This window comes from Panthera tigris, chromosome C1 (assembly GCF_018350195.1).
Source record: "Panthera tigris isolate Pti1 chromosome C1, P.tigris_Pti1_mat1.1, whole genome shotgun sequence".
NCBI classification, from domain to species: domain Eukaryota; kingdom Metazoa; phylum Chordata; class Mammalia; order Carnivora; family Felidae; genus Panthera; species Panthera tigris.
This window is the reverse complement of record NC_056667.1, coordinates 126,310,402-126,334,625: the sequence shown is the minus strand read 5'-3', so window position 1 is coordinate 126,334,625 and position 24,224 is coordinate 126,310,402. Positions and strand designations below refer to the sequence as shown.

General features: G+C 36.3%; 1 protein-coding gene across 4 annotated transcripts in view; it reads left to right on the top strand.

The window, feature by feature from the left end:
- The window catches only part of DARS1 (aspartyl-tRNA synthetase 1), a 63,311-nt gene that overhangs the window by 25,840 nt on the left and 13,247 nt on the right, over positions 1-24,224 (top strand). For all 4 annotated transcript variants that reach the window (XM_042994369.1, XM_015545088.2, XM_007098848.3 and 1 more), the window contains exons 5-9: positions 16,519-16,621; positions 19,858-19,935; positions 20,917-20,976; positions 22,460-22,571; positions 23,426-23,560. In XM_042994369.1, the coding sequence (XP_042850303.1) occupies positions 16,519-16,621; positions 19,858-19,935; positions 20,917-20,976; positions 22,460-22,571; positions 23,426-23,560 (488 nt within the window). The remainder of the gene's footprint in view (positions 1-16,518; positions 16,622-19,857; positions 19,936-20,916; positions 20,977-22,459; positions 22,572-23,425; positions 23,561-24,224) is intronic.

Here is a 24,224-nt window from a genome sequence, read left to right as displayed (position 1 = left end):
TAACTATTACTATCTTCTGAGCTGCAAAATGCCATACTTGCACTTTGTCTCTTGATCCTCACAGCACCACTATGAGGTATAGACACTTTTTCTTTATGTCTGTTCATTTTTACAGTTGAGGAAATTGAAATTTAAAGTACCAGGTGTTTTGGCTAAGGTCTCTTGACTCTAGGGCTCACGCTCCTCCTATGTCTTCATGCTTCTCGGAGATAACCTAATGATACCAGTCTAAAGCTTAGAATAGCTCACTTAGAATACAACCTTAATACACTTAGAATACAACCTTAATGTCACTGAAATGTGTTGATGGCTGGGAAATGCTTTGTGTTTCAAAGCATTGCTTTTTCCCTCAACACTATCTTCTCTATTTTTTTTTTTAAGCTTATTTATTTTGAGAGAGAGAGTGTGTGTGGGAGAGGGGCAGAGAGACAGTGGGAGAGAAAGAATCCCAAGCCGACTCTGTGCTGTCAGTGCAGAGCCTGATGTGGGGCTCGAACTCACAAACTGTGAGATCATGACCTGAGCTGAAGTCAGATGCTTAACTGACTGAGCCACCCAGGTGCCCCTTAACAGTCTTTTCTAGAGTATGCAGTTTATTCTGGTATATTCTCAAGGAGTGGATACCTGTTAGGGTCCCTGGGTGGCTCATTTGGTTAAGCATTTGGCTCAGGTCATGATTTCACAATTGGGGAGTTCAAGCCCCACATCGGAATCTGCGCTGACAGTGCAGAGCCTGCTTGGTATTCTTTCTCCCTCTTTGTCTGCCCCTCCCCCACCCTCTCTTGCTCTCTCACGTAAACTTAAAAAAAAATTTTTTAATAAAAAATAAAAGAATAGAGAACTATTTTGTTTCTTGAGGGTGACAGTGACTTTTAGATACTGCCCCTGAGTTATTGAAAACCAAAACTGGTGAAAAATAATAATTTTGGTTTTAAAAGTATAACTGAGTAATAAAAAAGTATTTTTATGTTGAGTCACAAGTTAATGCTAAAAAAAGTTCCAAAGGAGCAATTAAATTTTTTTCTAGTCATCATTAATACTAATGAACTTGTCTCTTCTGCCATAAAGCAGTAGCTGCCTTCCTAACGAGTCACCCCATTGTTAAAAAGCATGTTATAAAAACAGTGCAGGGGAGGGTGGTAGTTAGAAACTAAAGAGTTTAATGTTTGCAAAGAATTATTTTTCTTGAATAATTTCAATATGAAAATATTTGATAGCTATAATTATAAACATGAAATCTAAAATCCACTAGGCATATTTAATAACTGCATCTACTTTTGCTTAATCATTTGTCTTTTTTATCATCAGCACTGCCACACAGTGCATCTTACACATTCTTAGCATCTTACTCTCACTGTGAGAAGTAAAACAGTCACTCAACAAAGCAACTGTGTGGTCAGTGCAACTGATGTGGAAAATAAAACCGTAAATTCTGAATTTATTTTTTTTAATTTTTTTTTATGTTTATTTATTTCTGAGACAGAGACAGAGCATGAGTGGGGGAGGGGCAGAGAGAGAGGGAGACACAGAACCAGAAGCAGGCTCCAGGCTCTGTGTTGTCTGCACAGAGCCCAACGCGGGGCTCAAACTCACAAACTGTGAGATCATGACCTGAGCCGAAGTGGGTCGCTCAACCGACTGAGCCACCCAGGCGCCCTGATAAATTCTGAATTTAAAATAAGAATTTATCATTTACTGAGATTCTGAACACAGGAAGGAAATAGAAAAGTTTGGCTGGATAACTGATGCTGTTCCTTGAGACACTGGGCTCTTTATTACACAGTTGTACGAACAAAAATCCTCTTGTAAAATTGCTCTGTTGTCAGCGGGTGGGAGATATTGGGACATTTGCATGTGGTTGTCCTTCAGGGTTAACTTTTTATAAAGATAGTGCTAATATTCAGTTCTGCTGTTCTAATATAACAGATACTTTCCTAAAAATCACCATGCTTTGCAAAATTATGCAATAAAAACCTCAAGGTTTTGCGGAAAATGGGTTAATAGCACAAAGGTCAAAAACTTCATCAGTGACATAAAAAAAAGAACCTAATTTTTTTTAAATGTAGGTAGAATAGCTTGATACATGTCAAATAGTTGAGAAGTACATAAATAATACTATAATAAGTGTCACATTGTATTTTTTAATTGAAGTATAGTGGACACACAGATGTTGCATTAGTTTCAGGTATGCAGCATAGAAATTGGACACCTCTATGCTATGCTCACCACAGTGTAGCTATTGTCTGTCACCATGCAATGCTGTCACAATACCATTGACTTTATTCCCTGTGCTCTTTCATCCTTGTGACTTATTAATTCTGTAACTGGAAGCCTGTACCTCCCATTCTCCTTCACTTATTTTACCCATCCCTCCACCCTCTCCCCTCTGGCAGCCATCAGTGTGTTCCCTGTATTTATAGGTCTGATTTACTGTTTGTTCATTTGTTTTGGTTTTCAGATTTTGCATAGAAGAGAAGTCATATAGTATTTGATTTCTCTGACTTGTTATCAGCACTTTGTCTTACAAAAAATATACTGTTCTTTGTGGAAATGGGTGTCAGAGAGTTGCAGTTTATAAATCATTTTGAAGTGGTAGAAGGAAGGCTGTCTGAAACCTGAAGGCACATTATACCACCAAACGTGGCTTATAACATAGATGTTTGAGGTGTATGTGTTTTGAGTTCACCTGAGTACAGTTGTCCATACTGATCTTGTGTTTTCACTCATGAAATCTGACATAGGCAAGCACAGACTTCTCATTATGCTCAAATTAATACCTAATATATCAGTTGTGTTGGGATTAATTCACATTTCAAAACAAGTATTACAGCTAACATGATGGTACTCTTTAAAGTTTGAGATAACTATGTTTGCCCAGTGAATGGGTAAAAACATGGGTCTTATCTGTTTAATGGCTGCTGATGTGTGGGGTGAGGAAAAGAAAGAAGTGGAAAATTACTTCAGAGTTTCCAGTTTGAAACACTATGTGGAAATGACACCATCAATCTGGACTAAATTCCCAGGATGGGCTGGGACTAAACACGACCCACTCTCTGGAGCTGTGATGCGCTCACCTTCTCTGAGAGCACTTTGCCAGATAGAGTAGATACTGAATGGGGGTGGGGCTCTGTTTGCCATGAAGAAAAGGAGAATGGGTTTGGATAGGCAGCTGGCAGTATCACCTAAGTTTGTCTTTGTTGAGTAAATTGGAGAGAAGTTCCAGCCTTTTGAGTTCATGAAGAGTCCAAAGACTGAAGGTTGTTTTACTCAAAGCCATTTTGTTTTTCTGGCTGATGGTATCCTGTCCCTCCCATTTTAAGTCAACTCATTCTAAATGTTTTTAGGTGTCCGTTTGGAATACGTTGGCCTTAAAATTCCTTTTCTTCCACTAGTTTATCATTGCTTTATTTCAAAAGCTCACTTCTGTGGCTGCCGCTTGGATTTTGCCCCTTAGAACTTAATTTTAAACTCCAGTGGCCATTCTCTCTAACCATAATTTTCATCTTTTTACCTGTCCCATGTCTCTTAATCTTCTGTTGGACCTCATCAAGACTTCTGGTCACTTTACCAGTCTCCCTGTTTTCTCCTACTTCTTCTGTCCTCCTCTGATCTCATGCGAGCCATTTCCATTCCCAGAACTGCCCTCACTGCATCCTTATCCACTGTTCCCCCTTCTCTTTGTTTCTTTTGACCTGCCCCCCATAGATTGCTGATCCCATAATCTAACACAAAAGTTAAAGAGTAGATTGTGTATTTGTGGCACAACAGTTGATTTTTATTCCTCAGCTGGGCCTAGTGGAATGTATTCTACTTTATAATGAAAATAGAAGCTTGTAGGCTGCCTGTTTTCCTTGTTTTGTTGAACTCTTCAGTATCTTATTCCTCTTTATCCCTTGGTTTCTAAGTATAATGAAAAAAGAAAAATTTGGAGAACACTAGGAGTTCCATTGCTTAATATATTGTCAGCCTTGTATTATGCTTAAAAACAGCACATGGACAGCAACAAATAAATTCTGGTGGACTCTTACATAAATAAAGCAAAAATCCTTACTTTACTAATGCATTCACTTTAGAAAGGTAGCAGCTTAGTTAGTGAGTCAGCCAACCACCCATTCTGCTAAAATCTTTGGTTTGGAAAATAGCATGCTTAGAAATACGGCCATAAGATAAAAGCCATTTCTAATCCTTGGTTAATTTTCATACTGTCTTAGATCAGATCTTATATGTGAAATGCTTGCAATTATCTTTAGTACTAGAGGAGTGCCTAAGGACTGTTTATTTATTCTCAAGGTGTTTCCATTTTGAATAGTGTGCTACCCTGAGAGACTGGACATTTAAAACATGTGAACTCCTACACAACAAAGTGGCAGAAATAATGGTATTTATATGTTAATTCCATGAGGCCCTACATTTAACTCTATTCCCTCTGGCCATATACCAGGTGGAAAAAAGCAAGGAGTCCACTATTAAAAATATCAAATCAGATAGTTCCAGCTGGGGTTTCCCAGTCATTTAAAAGGCAAAATATGAGGTCACTTTTAATATCTTAAGTAGGTAACTATCTTAGCATTTACTTTAGATATTAAATCTGAAGTGCTTATCTTTCCCTTACTAACTAGATTATCCCACTAGCAGTTTTTAGCTTTTGAATATATTCCTTAAGAGCAACATTGGCACTTAATATGAGGTCAGTTGCTTTCCCCACTTATCTTTTCTTAGGAATATCCAATTCATCAATATACTAATCTGAAAAGTTGACTCACTAATTGGATTTAAGTGCCACAGGACTCCTCAGCACATTATTTTAATCAATTTGTTGGAAGGATCAATTTTCTCATGGTTGAATGCATATAAAAATGAAGCAACTAAATGAGCTACATAGGAAGGTTGGCACATCTTATTCCCTAGAGATCTTTAAGAAGAGGTTCTTAATTGTGTATCCAAAATGGTTTGTGTTCCTTAAATGAATTTGTCTGGAGCAGGAAGATGGGATACCTATCCAGGCCTGTGTTTGTGGATCTCCATCTTAGGTTGACATTACTCTTCTAACCTTAGTGTTAGTAGCTGGTGTTTAAGTTGAAGCAAGAAGTCATCCCTTTTTTTCTTAAAAGATTATATTTTATTTAGTACCATCTTAAAGTAATGAACAGAGTAGTCTTGTATTAGTTATGGTTGAGTTTTATAAAGACAAAATGTTTGTAAAGGTTGCCCTAGAGGCCTTTTTGTATTGACTGCTATTAAGTACTACAGTGAATGTAAAACAGTGTTTAAAGTTTCAAGCTGAAGGTATAGTAACTCCTGTAAAGGGCTATGGTTATTTTGAATGGCAGGGTTAAAGTTAAAAATTGAATTTTGGTATTTGTGCTTATATAAAACCCCTCTTCCCACCCAGCCTAGAGATATTTGGATTCTGAAAAAAAGGCTTTTTCAGACTGCTAGTTGTACATATAGGTGTTTTATTTTCTTTTTCTTCATATTAGTCATTGTGGTTAAGTGATTTATTCGTAGCTGGTGAGTCACAAGTGTGTTTTTCATTCTGTGAGTCACCTCACTGCATACAAGTTTGTGCATTTTCTTTCCTTTCTAGATCTTTCATCTAAAAATAGGTATTTTATTTAGTTGGCAAGTTGAAATTTCAGTTTGTTACATTAGCTTTTGTAACTGTAAAATATCAAATAATGTTCAGAGGAAATCTCACTGGTTTAGAAAACTTTTTTAGTACCTCCTCTGGTCCAGGCACCCTACTGGGCTTGGGTATACAATGGCACATTATCATATAAGGAACTTAATTTGGGGAGATGGCAAAAATAGATTAACAACTGCATACAGAGACATGCTATAGGTGCTGTGGTGGAAGTTTGTGAATATATCATGTATAGTTGAGGCCCAGAGAGAGGTGGGCATGTGAGTACTCCTTGAGCATCATATAGATAAGTTGGTGGAGGTAGGCTAGGTCATTACACTGCTGTAGATTGCAACTCTATGTTTGTTTATTTTTGGAGAGAGAGAGAGAGCATACGTGGGGTAGGGTCAGAGGAAGAGGGAGAGAGAGAGAATCTTAAGCAGGCTCCACACCCAGAACATAGTCCAACATGGGGCTCAGTTTCACAACCATGAGATTATGACCTGAGCCGAAACCAAGAGTTGGATGCTTAACCAACTGAGCCACCCAGGCGCCCCTGGTTGCAACTCTTTGAAAAACTGCATATAGATGGTTTATACTTCTTTGTTGGATTGAGATACTTAACTATTGAAGGAGAAACAGAACTTTTACATTTGTTTTTGTCCAGTTCAACGTTTGTTTTGAAAACTTTAATGAAGTGCTTTAAAATTAAAGTAGGTCTAAAATCAAAAATTCTCAGTTTATAGGATTAATTTCTAAGTTAAATATAATTTTAAGTAATAACATCATATTGTTTTATACAAAGATTCTGATGAACCTCTATTGAGGCTGGCAATAATAGCAGGACATTAAGATGCATCAGTGTTACAAGTAGACAGTACAATTCTTGGGCAATATGAAAACTATTTGTGAAGGGCCTGTTATTTCCAGTTGACTTCACATAAACTATAAAGGAATCTGGCAGCTCGTGAGCTTCTACAAATGAGAATGTATTATTTCAGAGTGAGCTGATGATGTATTCGGACTATTTAGAATTTGGTGTAATTCGTTGAGTCTGTAACAGAACAGAATACTCTAGTGCAGTAATCAGTACATGATCTTACTGTTGTGTGATCTTAGGCTACTTACTTGACCTCTCACAGAGGCTAATAAGTTTTCTCAGCTATAAAACGGTGGTAATGCCTATCTTGTAGACCTTTGGGAAGTTTAAGTGAAGTGGTATATGTGTAAAGCACTTCACACAGGAACTGGAACATAAAGGAAATTGGTCAGTGATGTGGGAATAATAATACTTTAGGTGTTTATATATATATAAATCAGTTTTGTTTGAGCTGTAAAAATGAAACTCTTCTTCAGCATTAAAAAAAATACAGAGGAAAGTGAGCAAAACTACCATAGAAGGACAACACAAAATTTATGAAGCATTGCATATTTTTTGCAAAGGAGAAAAAATTTGGAGGTGTATAGACCAAGTAGTAAACCATGATTATAAGAAGAAGAGGTTGGGTATATGATGGGAAAGTTAAACTTAATTTTAATGATTATTTAACATTTGAATTTGTAACAATAAATAAGTATATTCTTTTATAATAAAAAAGTTTTTGAAGCAATGTATAAAAAAGCATTTCAAAAATAACTTTAAAACATAAAGCAAACCCTGCCATTTCCCATCCTTCACTGGTGAGGGGCAGTTGGTGAGTGTGAATTGGAGGTGATTCTTCTTTGTTCTTCCAAGACAACTTGCTGGAGTCAGCACCTCACACTGGGACCCAGCAACAAGAGGTACACAAAGTACTTCTTTCCTAGATCTATTTCTCTACGGTTGAAATGCACGATGGTGAGCTGTTTAATAACTAAAGTCATGTGCTGTTAAATACTTTTTCACCTGTGGACTGTACAGAAATGAAACTTTCACTGATGGACAGTAAATCACCTACCCAACAGCCTTTCTCAATGTTTATGATTCTTGTTCTCTTATCTCAGTGGTCTTCACAGTATGATTTGCTCAAGATTATCCATTGAGAGAAAGAAAATAATTAAGCTGCTATTTATTTCCCTTCCTTCCTTCTATTATCTAAAAAGTAAGAAAGAATTTGAGTTTTTCTAATAGTTCATTTATAGATAAACCCTGGGCCTGTCACTTGGATAGCATCTCAGAAGGTCACATGTTGCATATAGTATGTAAGGTCCCTGAAGCAAGACTGCAGGATTCCAATAACAAAAAGGAGCTAACACTGGTACCCTAACTCTGGTTCACTTTGGCGTATTGTAACCAATTGCAGTTTATTGTGCTTCATTTTGGTTTGGGGGCATTATGTTTATTTATTTATATGTGTTAAAATGATAGACTGACTCCCAGAAAAAGGACAGGTGGCTTAAAAAACATTCAACCAAGGAGACCACAGATTGAGGATAAAATTTAAACATAAGCACAAATGAGAAAATGTTAACCCTAACACATGTACTCTTAGAGTGAGATCCTTGTATCAGCTGCATTCTGCAGTTTGTTTTTTTTTTAATGATAATCTAATCATATTGGGCAAGATGTCTGTGCTCCAAAATTAGGAATTATTGGGAAGACTGTGTAAAGTATGGATCTGCATTCACTGTAGCTAATTATGAGGCTTACCCTGAATTTATGTTTGTATAAGTATAATAACCTACATTTAGGATTACATGTATATAATTTTAAGATAGATAAAATATATACATATGGGGTATGTACCCTTAGATTTTTTTTATTGATAGAGGACATCAAATTACCAAAAATGTTTGGAGACAGCCACTTAACCAATAGTTGATATATTAATTGTATCTGTCTGTATTAATCCTGTATGTAAGGTTAATCTCTATCTGTATTAACCCCATAGTTGATACATTACTCTCTCCTTTTTGAAACATGTTATTCCTTGCATCTCTAATGCCACTCTCTTTTATTTACTTATTATTATTATTATTTTGTCTCCTTATTTCCCCCATCCAGAGTTCTATCATGATCTTTGGCATTTCTGACAGGTAGTAAACAATAGGTATAAATGAGATTGCCCCCCCCCCCAAAAAAAAAAAAACAACTTATGTGACAAAACCAAGAAGTAATTCCAGATAAGTTGTTTTAAGATTGTTGTAGGCAGTGCTGTTTTTGAGATGTGTTTATAGTCCCTACAACCTTTCCCTGAACAGTCACTTTGAAGAAGAATTCAGTATTCACTTGAATGGGAGCACTTGGGTGGCTCAGTCAGTTAAGCGTCCGACTTTGGCTCAGGTCATGGTCTCACGGTTTGTGGATTTGAGCCCTGCGTCCGGCTCTGTGCTGACAGCTCAGAGCCTGGAGCCTGCTTCAAATTCTGTGTCTCCCTCTCTGTCTGTCCCTCCCCCACTTGCACTCTGTCTCTCTCTCAAAAATTAACATTTAAAAACAAATTTTTTTTAATATTCACTTGAATGGATAAATTCTGCTGTGTTTGATATTAAATCAACCCTAATATTTCATAGTCAAATTTTGTATATCTTCCTTTAAATTTCTTTTTTTTTTTAAGTTTATTTATTTATTTTGAGAGAATGAGAGCACAAGTAGGGGAGGGGCAGAGAGAGGAGGAGAGAGAGAATCCCAAGCAGGCTCCATGCCGCTAGTGAGGAGCCCAGCACAGGGCTTGATCTCAACAAAACACGAGATCATGACCTGAGCCAAAATCAAGAGTCAGACGCTCAATCAACCAAACTATCCAGGTGCCCCTTAAATCCCTTTACAATGCATACTACACAGTGGAGATTTGCAGTGTGTATGTGATAAATACAAATAAACTTTCACTTACTTCAGAGCCCTTTTTTAGGATCAGATGAGAGCTTTGAACTCAAGCATTTTTTTTTTAATTTTTTTTTTTAGGTTTATTTATTTTTGACAGAGACAGACTGTAAGCATGAGCTGGGGAAGGCAGAGAGAGAGGGAGACACAGAATCTGAATTCTATGAGGCTCCAGGCTCCAACCTGTCAGCACAGAGCCTGACACGGGGCTTGAACTCACAAACTGTGAGATCGTGACCTGGGCCAAACTCGGGACGCTTAACTGACTGAGCCACCCAAGCGCCCCTCAAGCATATTTTTTAATTTTATAAGTTTTTAAACTTCAGATTGTATTATTAGTCAGCTGTTGGAAAAAAAACTCCTATGTAACAAACCACCTTAAACTTTGTAGCATGATATCACTACCTAAAACCATCTACAGATTCTGTGCAATCCCTGTCAAAATCTCAATGACATTGTTTGCAGAAATAGAAAAATTCATCTTAAAATTCATGTGGAATCTCAGAGGGCCCTGAATAGCCAAAACAGTTTTGAAAAGGAACAAATTTGGAGGACTTACATTTCCTGATTTTAAAACTTACTACAAAACTATAGTAATCAAAAGTTTGTAGTACTAACATAAGACTAGACACATAACCCAATGGTATAGAAGAGAGACCCCATAAATCAACCGTGGTATATATGGCCCATTGATTTTCATCAAGTATACCAAGACTTCTTAATGGGAAAGAGACCATCTTTTCAACAAATGGTGCTGAGAAAACTGGATATCCATATGCCAAACTGGATATACACTGTACACCAGAAATAAAAATAATTCAAAATGGATCAACTGCCTAAATACAAGAGCTGAAACTAGAAAACTCTTAGGAGAAAACATAGGCCAAAAATCTGTATGACATTGGATTTAGCAGTGATTTCTTAGGTATAACACCAAAAGCAGAGGTAACAAAAAAGCTAGATTAATTGGACATCATCAGAATTAAAACATTTTGTGCATCCAAGGGCACTATCAAGAGAGTGAAAAGATAACCCACAGAATGGGAAAAAATATTTGTAAATCATATATCTAATAAAGAATTAATATCCAGAATATATAAAAACTCCAATAACTTATAACAACAGCTCAGTTCCAAAATGGACAAAGGACTTGAATAGACATTTCTCTAAAGAAGATATACATATGGCCAATAAGCACATAAAAAGATGCCCAGTATCACTAGTCATCAGGGAAATGCAAACCAAAACCACAATGATATCACTTCATACCCATTGAGAAGACTGTTATCAAAAAAAAAAAAAGAAAAGAAAAGAAAAGAAAAATAATGAGTGTTGGTGAGGATGTAGAGAAATTGGAACCCTCATGCATTGCTGGTGGAAGTGTAAAATGGCACTGCTGCTGTGGAAACTATGGTGGTTCCTCAAAAAGTTAAACATAAAATTATCATATGATCCAGCAATTCCACTTCTAGACAGATACCCAAAAGAATTGAAAGCAAGGCCTCAAACAGATACTTGTATGCTATTATTCATAACAGCATTATTCACAATAACCCAAATGGAAAACAACCTAAATGTCCATCAGCACAGGAATGTATGAATAAAATGTTTTATGTACATATAATGAAATTTTATTCAGCCTTAAAGAATGAAGTTCTGATACAAGCTATAACATAGATGAACCTTGAAAACACTGTGCTGGGTGGAATAAGTCAGACGCAAAAGGACAGATATCATGGTTCCACATACCTGAGGTACCTAGAGTAGTTAAGTTCATACAGACAGAAAGTAGAATAGAGGTTACCAGTAGCTATGCTTGGGGGGAGGGGTGGAGTAAATGGGGAGTTAATTGTTTAAATGAGTACAGAGTTATATGATAATAACAAAGTTCTAGAAATGGATAGTGGTGGTGGTGCCACTGAATTAAACACCTAACAGTGGTTACAATGGTAAGTTTTATGTACTGTATACTTTACCAACAGTAAAAAAATTATTAGGGGCACCTGGGTGGCTCAGTCAGTTGAGTGTCCAACTCTGACTCAGGTCATGATCTCGTGGTTCACAAGTTCAAGCCCCGCTTGGGGCTCTCTGCTGTCAGCGCAGAGCCGTCTTTGGATCCTCTGCACCCCCTCCGGCCCCTCCCTCACTTGCATGCTCTCACTCTCTCCCTGTCTCTCAAAATAAACATTAAAAAAAAAACTTTTTTAAAAACTCGGCAGCATACAACAATAAACCTTGATTTCTTGCTCTTATATTTGAGCTAAAGCTCAGCTCATCTAGGCTTGTTTTGAAGCTGTGGTTTGTGTCCTGGTCTGCTCCTTGTGTTTCTCAGTTTCCTTTTAGGAATGATCTTTAGGGATGATCTTATGGAGAAAAGCAGGAATGCTAAAGGGCAAGTTCAGCCGCACAAGTGCATTTCAAACCTTTACCGGTATCATATCTACTGACATATAAACCAACTCATATGGCCAAACCCAAAGCCACAAGACAAAGAAGTACTTTCTGTATACTTTGAAGCCATGGCAAAGGTGTGGATGAATACTTACCATAGGGGAGCAAAGACTTGAGAGTAAGAATTCAGTGCACTACAGAGATAAGCTGCGAACTTTAAAAATGTTTTGGCAACATTGAAGAGTAAGGCATTACTCATTAGTACACTATTTTAGACTATGAAGCTTACCTCCTTCAAGTACTGAAACTGTTCTAACAATTTTTTAACAGAATCTTTGAAGTCTTTTTTTACGCATTCTTCCTTTTTAAGGTTTGGGGGAGGGAGGGGCAGAGAGAGAGGGAGAGAGAACCCCAGGGAGAGAGAATCTGTCAGTACAGAGCCTGACATGGGGCTCAATCTCATGAACTGTGAGATCATCACCTGAGCTGAAATCAAGAGTCGGACCTTTAACTGACTGAGCTACCCAGGCACCCCCAGTTTTGAGTTTTTTTTAATGACAGGGCCATTACTATGAGCATCTATTTTAGTTTGTTGCTTTTTAGATAATATAGTTATGAAAATTGATACTCAAGATAACAACAACAGATAATAAAAGTGCCCCTGAGGTTATTGGTGAGGCCCTAAGTAGTAAACTATATGGCAGTCGTGGTAGAAAGATGGGATTTTATTCCTTCAGATACCTGAGTACTGTTTGTTTTTCTCCGAAGTTGCATGTTTTATAATTGAGTTATTCATACATTGTATCATTTGTTTAAAAAAAAAACTTGAGGGGCGCCTGGGTGGCTCAGTTGGTTAAGCGTCCGACTTTGGCTCAGGTCACGATCTCACGGTCCGTGAGTTCGAACCCCGCGTCAGGCTCTGTGCTGACAGCTCAGAGCCTGGAGCCTGTCTCGGATTCTGTGTCTCCCTCTCTCTCTGACCCTCTCCCATTCATGCTCTGTCTCTCCCTGTCTCAAAAATAAATAAACGTTAAAAAAAAAAGTTTTAAAAAAAATAAAATAAAATAAAAAAATAACTTGATAGCCAATCAAAATATTTTTATAAAATACTTGATATAAAGAATGATGCTCTTTAAAATTTTATTTTCTAAAAACAATTTAAGTTAGAAGTAAACTATTAGGGGTGCCTGGGTGGCTCAGTCGGTTGAGCGTCCGACTTCAGCTCAGGTCATGATCTCACGGTTTGTGAGTTTGAGCCCCGCGTTGGGCTCTGTGCGGACAGCTTGGAGCCTGGAGCCTGCTTCAGATTCTGTCTCTGTCTCTCTGCCCCTCCCCTACTCACTCTCTGTCTCTCTCTCAAATATAAAAAATAAAACATAAAAAAAAAATTTTTTTTTTTTAAAAAGAAGTAAACTATTAAATTGATTGTTGGCAGTTTCTAGTGGATAACATGAACAGGATAGCCTTATTAGGGTATTTTTAATATCAAGGCTATAACTAATTTAACTTATTTGTAGAGTGACTATAAGCAGGGTCAGAAGGGTGGTTGGAAAATGGAAGAGGTGCAGAACACAGCACAGTAGTAATGTGTGTTGGGAGGTGGTGATAATAATAAAAATAGCTGACTTAGCTCTTCGAAAGATGTGTTTAATTTACTTCATCCATTTCTTCTACAATCAAATAGTTCCCAGGAGTTCCTCTGCTTTCCACCGTGGATTTTTTTCCTGCCATATCCTCTAAAAACCCAAGGCTTTTAGTTGTCTGTTAGACATACTCCTCTTTCAAAATAAGATACAGTGGTATATTAGTTTCAAAATGTAAAGCTGAAACCTTAATAGGGTCTCTATATGACAGCAAACTATACTGTATATACTATAAAGTATTAAGCCATCTTAACATACAATATCAGTTAAAATCATATAAATTAGACTTTTTCTAAAAGTAGAATATCCTCCTTCTACTAGCAGTAGCTTATTCAAAGATTCCTATCCCTCTTCCATTGACTCTAGTTATATACATACATACACGTAAAACCCTCTATAACCCTTTATTAATGCTGACTAGAAAGTTCTGGTCTGATTGTTCTCTACAAATTTGACTCTTTGTTTTGTTTTAATGTATTTTACACTGAGTTCATTCATGTCTACAAATAAATAAGGTTAGATGGATATAGATATGGATGTAGCTGTAGTAGGGCTAAATTATCCAAGGTTTTAAAAAATCATGGAATGGTGTTACTAGTATCAAAAGAGTAATAATAAAGAGTATTTAAAGAGTATCTGTTAACAGCGTATAGCTGCTAGGTATAATAAGAAAATACTGAGATTGGAAAGGCAAAAAAAAAATTATAAGCATCCTCTGTATCTGGTTAATTCTACCTTCTTTCTGATTGGTTCAGTAGACTAATTTGTGATAGAAGTTTATCTTTGGCCCTAGTTTAAGAATTAAGTTAGGTTTTCAGAAGTCCTTTTTGTGAGTTGTTTGGTACTAGAAATTATGCTTAAAATGGTGGTTATTTTTTTCTCTAGCTCTTCAAGTATTTTATCATATAATATTGCTGAATTAAATAAAGTACTAAAGGTAGACTTAGACTTAGTTACAAGTCTCAGGTCCTGGATAGAAGAAGCCATCTGGTACTTTTGAGAGAGAAAGAAAATTTTGTTTTCTTTAATTGGACCATTAGGTAGGGCAGAGTGTCTGATCACACCCCAGCTTTTTTTCTGAAAGGATATTAGCTTAGTGCTCAATCTTGAGAGTAGTTTAACTTGAGTAAGCTTGAAGAAGATTTTCTGACTAAGGAGTCAAGGGGATGACCCAAAAGGGCCAGGATCATAACAGGAATGTGGCAGAGTGGAGCTCTAGTTGGGGCTGGACAGGTTACTCAATGAAGCACAATGTGATCAGTAACGAAAAGCCTTCCTCATGGAGACGTGTAAGATAAGCAACAGAATTCTCACGAAGCCTGTATCAAGTTTACTCATGCAAACAGAAGTGACTGGTAGGTGGAAATCACACTGAAGGAAGATTCAGTGACCCTAGAGTGCCAGTGTTAGAAAACCCTTTAACAGTATGCCACAATAAGTTCTGAGTTTCTTCAATGCACAAGATTTTAGCTAGTATTAGGTACTAGTTCTAGTGCAGGAGACTTAAGAGAGTGCAATAAATATGTATGCTGTTGGTTTGTTTTTTTAAAGTTGGTATCAGACACAATAGGATTCTAACCAGTATGGTAAAGTGAAAAAAGGAAAATTTTTCTTCCTTTCTTCACCACTTTGCTCCTATTATCCTCATTTTGATCCTTTCCAACCCTGAGCAAACGTTCATTGAAACGGATTGTGGTGTTCTCGTGGGTAAAATAAGGATTGTTGGATTTCTGAAATCTTGTCAAATGGCACTACAACTACTAAGGACCCAATTCCTTATCAGAATAAATAGAGTTTTCTTGTGAAAGTTAAATCTTGTCTTTTTTTTTTTTTCTTTCTCTCTCTTTTTTTTTTTTTTCTTTTGTTTTGTTTAGATTCTTGTCATTTGTTCTGCAGGATTCTAGGTTGGAACTTGAGCCATGAAAGGTTAATATAAAAGGTAACTGGGGCTTATAACATAGCAGATAAACAGTTGAGTCCAGAACAGATTTTCCTGATACATGTTTGCCCTTTGTATTATGCCAGCTGTGTCAGGAACTCCACTCTCTCCCAGTTATCTAACATTTTTCTTCCTTCCTTCTCTTTTCACCTTACTTCAGCAGCTCCAGTTACCCCCCCAAAGAGTTTTAATTGGTAGTTTTACATTGATAGTTTTGGCCAGTTGAACCACCATGATGTTCTCCACATCACTCTCCAAGAACTGAAAGTTAAATCTTAATCCTTTTCCACAAATATATTGATACATTCTGTCAGCACAATAATATACACAAAAGTAAAACTGGTACATTTTGTACAGGAACCACCATTTGGGATTATACCCTTTCTCCCTTTGTTATGTACTAGAGATCAAAAAATAATCAATTGGTGAGTTCAATAATCTACCTCATCTATTTTATATTTCAGAATTTGAGTGTCTTATGTTCAGAATTCAAGTTTGTTATAAAATTAAACTGCATAGGAGACCCATTTAATGTATATTGAGCTTCATATAGACATCCTTAAATGGGATTGCACAATCCTATAGGCTGTCTGCCATAATTCCAATGACAGTGTGTACTCAGAAACTATAGGCAATGAGGGCTTAATTGCTGCAACCTAACTTCTTTTTATTACCTTGAAATATTTTCAGTTTACCTTCTTTTATTATTTAATTCCATTACATACCAATAATTGCATTAATTGAAGCCCATGCCTCTCCTTATAGGAAATGCTGATGTTTGTAAATTTCAACTATAGGAAGGGAAATGTTCTTTAATGAATAATTGAAAGACTTTTTTCTACTTTTCACAATTCAGTGCTAGTCCTGTTGCCATTTATGTTCAGAGTATTTTACGAATGGTAACTAAATTATGGCATCTAGAAAATCATCTCTTCAAGGAATCTCACAAGGTGTGCTACATAATAGCTTATTGTAAGTAGGTTAAATAGACTGACTTTATCTCAAGTGGCTTACTGTATTAAAGAAGAGTTTAATATATTCGGCTTTACTGTTGAAACACCAAATGAATTCTGACACCTCTGATGAGATGATTAAAGTTGAAAATTTTTTCTTTTGACAGCATCAACAAAGAGAGTATCGTAGACATAGAAGGTGTTGTGAGAAAAGTGAATCAAAAAATTGGAAGCTGTACACAGCAAGATGTAGAGTTACATGTTCAAAAGGTAACTTTTTTCAAAATATAAAATTGTGTACAGAAATAGATTTAAATGGTTCTTACAATCATGTCAAATCTATATGTTCTTAATTAGAGTTGATGTGTAAAATACTGAGTTTTATAAATTGATTACTGAATCAGTTAGCTTTTATTATGACAAACCACATCCCAGTATTTAGGGACTTAAAAGTATTTATTTGCTCATGATTCCGTATGTCTGGCAGTTAGGGTCATCGATCTGAGATGGCTCATCTGCTCTGCATGACAACAACGGGGCCTACTGATATTTCTGGGACATCTCTTCCTGTGGCCTTTTTTCATCCAGCAGACTAGCCCAGTCTTCTTGGCATGGTGCCAGAAGGGTTCCCAGCAGCAAGAGAGGAAAGCCCTAGTGTGTAAGCACTTTTCAAGCCTCTCCTTGTATCACATTTGCTAAATATGTCATTGGTCAAAGCAAGTCACATGAAAAAACTTAGATTTAAGGGATGGAGAAGTAGATGCCACCTCTTGATGGGAAGAAAGGCAGGATCTTTGAAAAAAGGTATGTAATCAGGAGCCTGAGGAATTATTGGAGCCATTTTTGCAATCTGCCACAGTCACATGGGGAAAAATATTAAAAAATATAAAATATATAAAACATGTCTGAAAAGCTATTATGCATTTACTTTACTGTGAACTTTCTTCTGATAATAACTTCTAATTGTTGATTAATTACACTAACTCTTAATGATTATATTTCCTTATTGTCATCATATTTCTGATAATATACAGTATAGAGAAATCAAAAGAGGCAAAACTGTGTTGGTTTTACATTCTAGCAATAACTTCTTTCATACAAGATTTACCCCACATTCATTTTGTTCTTGGACAAAAAAACTAGAAGTGTTTATTACCATTGACTTCTAAAATACTGTAAGTGAAAAAAATTAAAAAAAAAAAAAATAGGGACGCCTGGGTGGCTCAGTCGATTGAGCGTCCGACTTCGGCTCAGGTCACGATCTCACGGTCCGTGAGTTCGAGCCCCGCATCGGGCTCTGGGCTGATGGCCCAGAGCCTGGAGCCTGCTTCCGATTCTGTGTCTCTCTCTCTCTCTGCCCCTCCCCAGTTCATGCTTTGTCTCTCTCTGTCTCAAAAATAAATAAACGTTAAAAAAAAAATTTTTTTTTTAAATACTGTAAGTGAACTCAAACATATTTAGTACTTTTGAAATAACCTTGCAGTTTTGAACCTGCAGTTCTCAGGTCCAGGCCTAGTTTGTATCTACAGTATGCATCATTAAATTTTTCTTAAGGAGTAGATCCTTCCCATTCTCACCCCTGTATGTGTGTTTGCATGTGTGTGAGCATGTGTAAGAGAGCAGTCAGGGAGACTGACAGATGCAGAAAGACTCATACATGCACACTAATTTGGGAGTACTAGGTTGTATTTAACTGGAGTCATCATGGGAACACTTCAAGACTGAAAAAATCTTATATTTATTACTGACTTGTCAGATTACTATGTTCTCTTTGTGTAAGCTTCATTTCATACTAAGCCCACCAAGAAGTAGGTAACCTAGTAAAAGCAAACCAACCTAAGGGTATGCTGACCAAGTAAAACAACCTCCTATCTTCCAAGTAACACTTCTTTTTCAATACTTTAATTAAAAATTTTTAGTGAATACAGCAAGTAAATGTACTTCCAAAATATTCTAGTTACCTGGGGTTCCTGGGTGGCTCAGCTGGTTAAGCTTCTGACTCTTGATTTCAGCTCAGGTCATGATCTGAGGGATCATGGGATTTGTGGGATTGAACCCTGCATCAGGCTCTGTGCTGACAGCACACAGCCTGCTTGGGATTCTCTCTCTCCCTCTCCTACTTGTGTGTATGCATGCACTCACTCTCTCAAAATATAAACTCAAAACACTAAAATACTCTAATATTTAGCATTCAATACTTAATAAATGTTAATGAGAAATATAAAGCCTAAAAAGCTTACAAATTTTGTTTTAATGGAAATAATTATAAAGTATCTCACAAAGTATAAAGTATCATATCCTAAAAAGGATCTTATAAGAAGCACTGATTCTTTCCTATCATTTATTTATTTATTCAGCCAGCAGTTAGTGAGTACATACTTTCTTCCAGCACTGTGAAGTTATGGGGATCATAGTACTCACAACCTGATGAAGTGAATTTCTACTAGTTATAAAAGTAGAAGGAGTAGCTGTTCCATTCTCCAGCTTTGCATGGGAAATCACGTTTCTGTTAACTCATCAAAGGGAAACACTGTAACTTGAGTATAGAGGTGGTGACAAATCTATTTTACTATAAGGAGGACTGGAGTATCCTTCTGACACTTTTTCTTGAAGAGTCTGAGCTGAGTGCTAAATGCGATCTACTGACTGGAAGAATATGATTTCCTTTCCTGAATTAACTAAATAAGGTCTCTTTCCCTTTTGTGCTTTAACAGGTTTTCCAGGCTTAGTTGGGAGTAACTAATAGGGTAACATGTTTTTAAGACTAGCCAAAAAAAACCCTAGCTCATTCTTTATGACCTAACTGCTTTTTAGTGCTAAAATGTACAATTAATGTGAATGAATTTAACAAATAAAAAGGAATTTTAACACCATAAAAGAATACCTTCTGTGGTGGCTTCCAACCCAGAAGAGCAGCAAGAAATGAGATATAAAGTAAGGAAGGGATATTTGGGAAAAGAATGAGAAAAGGGAGGAGATGTACAGCGGGTTGGGTTGACTTTGGTCCTAGTGGTAGAAATGCCAAATGCTATTAACAGTGATAATAACACATTTGTTTAATGGCTCCCACAAAAGAGCAGAATGTTTTCATATTCATTACTCCATTTGATTCTCATTGCAGACCTTATTTTACAGAGTAGGATATTGAAGCTCTGAGGTTAAATGATTTGCCTAACAACAGCTTTTATGTGACAAAGCAAAGCCTTAAGTTGAGGCCCCTTGACTCCAGTTAGTACTTATTTGTCATATTGGTAGGCATATTAGTGTTTACAAAGTGTTAATATATGTGTTATCTCATTGTTCCAACAACATAGGGATGTTAACAAGAAATATTCCCATTTTATAGGTGAAAAAACATGTACATCTTTGTTTGATTTTTAGCAAGCAGTTTCAGTTAAGATGTATGCAAACATACCTTCATATTTAAGTCAACTGCAGATTTTTTTAAAGCAAAGATAACAGGTTTTGTGTGCTTCATGATATTTTTGGTAATCTCTCACTTTCAGATTTATGTGATCAGTTTGGCTGAACCCCGCCTGCCCTTGCAGCTGGATGATGCTGTTCGGCCTGAGGTGGAAGAAGAGGTTAAAACTATATTTTTGAAATACTGTGCTTCCTCTGTATGTTTAGTTTACAAAACATTGAAAACTTGATGTACTACTTTTGTGTGAAGATATCTGTGATTTGATTTGAGCTTCATTTTTTATCTAAATTTACTTTTACATCAACAATTCTCAAACTTCTTAATCTCAAGATCCCTTTACACTCCTAAAAATAATTGCCCCCACAAACTTTTATATTCGTAGGTATATCTGTCAATATTTTGCAGTATTAGAAGTTAAAACAGGAAATTTTTCAGTATTAATTCTTTAAAAATAACAGTAATATCATGTATTTATGTATAATAATCTTATATGAATGACAAAAATAACCTTTTTGAAAAATATTTTCAAAAACAAAAAATAATTTTGTGGCAAGAGTGACATTGTCTTACGTGTCTACACATCTTTATAATGTCTGACTTAATAGGCAACAATTAAATTCTCTTACCTGCCTCTGCATTTATTCTGTTGTGAAAGCACACATCATGAAACTTTAGAAAAACTCAGTACAGAGTGAAAATGTGTCATTGTGAAAAATAGGTTTGATTTCATGGACTCCTGAAAGTGTCTTTGGGACATTTAGTGGTGCCCAGAACGTACTTTGAGACCCACTACTCCATCAGCTTTTATCTGTTCCTTCAGTCTTTACCAGGTAATATCCAGGAATCAATAAAGGCACAGGTGGTTAGTTCTTCTCATGTCCCAGTAATGAGGCAAGGCTTTGAGGCAATGCGAGATGTAAAGAAAGCATTGACCTCTGTTCATTCACATTTCTCTTCTTTCCATGTCTCTTTTAACAGTAGCTTCTCTCTGGCCCTGCTTCTTGTTTCTCAGAATTCTGATTTGGGGGTATAATATTAACACACATAAGCACACCTATTCTCACTTAAAAGTAAGCATGGCTTCTTAAAGTGTTGTGTTATTAAAAAAATTAGTAAAATCTGTTTTTTCATCTTTTTTTAGGAAGGAAGAGCTACTGTTAACCAGGATACAAGATTAGACAACAGAGTTATTGATCTCAGGGTATGCCTCATTTATTTATTAAGTGACATGATTGTGCCAAAATCAAGGTGGGCAGGGATACCATACATGTCTCAAGTTTATAAAACTCATTGCCTATACATATGACAATACAGAAAGCAATGTACCTTACTGACTGACTGACCCTTCCCCTAAAAAGAATTGCAGGCACAAGGACCGTGGAGCAGTAATTCATGGGATATTGACTTGCATTATTTTAAAATGACAAAGGAACATGAAGCCAATAAATGGGTTTGCTCCCAAGTGATACCTGTTTTTGACAAGTTAGTAAGTAAGAACATAACCATTAATATCACTACAAAATTGTGCAAGAAATTGTATGCACATTTTAGAATGACCAGGTAGAGATTAGTAATTAATGCCTCAATCCTTTGAATTTGATCTGAGCACAGAATTAATAAAAGAAGTAGTTGGCCCCTGTGGTTTATTTAGTAATCTCATAGGTCTTCTGTTTCCCTTTCTGGTTTGGTTGCAAGTGAAAGAGTTCAATGGTTTCATTATTGTAGTAAAACCAGTGTCATCTTTCTGTATGTTTTGACCACATCTTCCTCCTTAAATATTCTACCTAAAGCTTAAATTCTTTGTCACCTTAAGAGTTCTTTCCAACTTTTCTGCAATCATATGGGTCTACCTTTATTGTACACTCTTAACATTTCCCCTGAGTATTTGCTTTTTTGTCCCACTTCCTTTTTTATTTTCATCTGTAGTCTCTATAGAAGAGGCTGTAACAATAATCAAAAGTCCTTGATACTGCCTAGAAACCTCAGGTTTTTCATAATTTTGGCCACAGTAGTTAGACATCATACTCTATTTGTCCATGCTATGTATTCCCACAAGTTTTTGGTTGTGCCTATAGAATTTGGCCCCAGTAGTATTTTTCTTGGGTATCTTTTTTTTTTTTTTTTCTCTCATTTAAATTCACTGCTACTGTTTTAAAGTAGGGATTTGCACATTAAATGAAGATGGCTTTTCTTAAAAAGTGGGAAGTAAATCTGGCAATACTGTGGCATGGCAACATTACCTAGCACTCCAGACGGGGCATTATGTCCTCTACTATGCCCTGTACCACTCAGGAAGTGTCATTCATTTATTCCATTTATGTTATTTGTCTGGCCCTTGTAAGCATTCACATTTTTAACCCCTACTTTGACTTCACATTTTGGAAAGTATTGTGTACTTGAAATCTTTTGAGCGTCTTAGTTTATGTCTAAACTACTCTCTAATCTCTTATAGACTCTCAGCAAAGTCGAGTTGGAGACATTGGAGATTTTAAAAGGCAAAATTGCCATTCTCCTGTAATATGAAAAATATATCCTTATGCTAATTGTCATCTGACCTAACTTTTCTCTCATACAATGAAGTGTTTCCTCTGCGAACTTTCCAGGCAGGTGGCCTGATTAGAAAATAACTCCATCTCAGTTAATGTGTGGAATTGATTTCATTAGATTTTATTGTTGTCTTTTAGACATCAACTAGTCAGGCAGTCTTCCGTCTCCAGTCTGGTATCTGCCAGCTTTTCCGAGAAACTTTAATTAACAAGGGTTTTGTGGAGATCCAGACTCCTAAAATTATCTCAGGTATGCTTTAAGAGATTTCTCTTAATTTTTAAAAATAAATTTGCTCTCCCCGAGCTGCTTAATATTAATTTTTTTTAATTTGAGAATCCCGACTATCCCTTAAGGTTTATTGCTATGAGACTTTTTATTTTGAAGACTGCTATATAGCAGCAGTCACATATCACTGACACCAATAATACAACATCTCCTTTCAGAAGTCATTATGTGGTAGTGATTATAAAATTAGGCAGTAGCACATGAAACAAGATTGTTGTTACATACGTTGCACTAGAAACTACTTTCATTATGTAGGTTTCTTTCTAAATTGGTATTGCAATTTTGTTTTGTATAAACTGCATTGTAATACTACTAAATACTACAAGTTAGAAAATCTCATTAATTTTCATTCTTATATGAGAACTTTATTTTAATCATTTAACTCTTTTTAAGTTGCTTACATAACACTAAAAAGTGTATTACAAATGGCAGTTATAAATCAAGAATTGAACATTGTATTCTTGATAGAATACAATCATTAAGATAGAATCATTAAGAATATCTTCTCCTTTTTTAAAAAATATTTTGGCCTTCTACAGTAGCTTTAATAGATTTGAAATTGATGCAGAAAGGGAGTGTATATATCCAAAAAAGTAAAATGAAGGGATAGCCAAAGAAGTAAATCTGATCTAAATATGAACTGTTTAGAACCAGGTATAAGACTTACATAGACTATGGTTTCTCTGCAATTTTTGATTTTCCAGTTTTTTTTTTTTTAAGTGAAATACTTAAACCAAAAGTATGTAAACTGTTTTTACTAGAACTTTGCATTGATAAGCTCACAGTTATTTATAATAACAAAAATGTTTACATTTCAGCTGCCAGTGAAGGAGGAGCCAATGTATTTACTGTGTCCTATTTTAAAAATAATGCATACCTGGCCCAGTCCCCACAGCTGTACAAGCAAATGTGTATTTGTGCTGATTTTGAGAAGGTTTTCTGTATTGGACCGGGTAAGGTGTTGGTGGTTATGGTTTTCTCAAAATTTATTAATTGTACTGTAGTTATGGTTTTAGGAACACATTTTACATACAGATATTTTATTATTGTTGTTTTTTAATGTTTATTTTATTTTTGAGAGAGCATGCAAGCAGGGGATGGGGAGGGAGGGGGAAAGAAGATCTGAAGCAGGCTTTGCACAGATGGCCGTGAGCCCGATGCAGGGCTCAAAGCCACAAACCATCAGCTCATGACCTGAGCCGAAGTTGGACACTCAACCGAGTAAGCCACTCAGGTGCCTCTAGGTACAGACATTTTGAAAGCTTAAATCCTTTTATATGTTGGCTATGTAAACACTAGACTTTAAAAACTTGGGGCATCTGGGTAACTTAGTGGGTTAATAAGCATCTGACTCTGGATTATGGCTCAGGTCATGATCTCATAGTTCCTGAGTTTGAGTCCCCAGGTTGGGCTTCACAGCCAGCCAGAACTTGCTGGGGATTCTTTGTTTCTGTCTCTTGTCTCATGTCTCTCCCCCATGCTTGCTGGTGAGCTCTCTCACACTCACTCTGTCTTGTTCTCTCTCGAAAGAAATAAACTTTAAAACAATTTTTTTTGGAGGGGGGAGCCACTAGACTTTTAGGGAAAAAAGACAATGTGCTTAGGTAGAAATTCCCC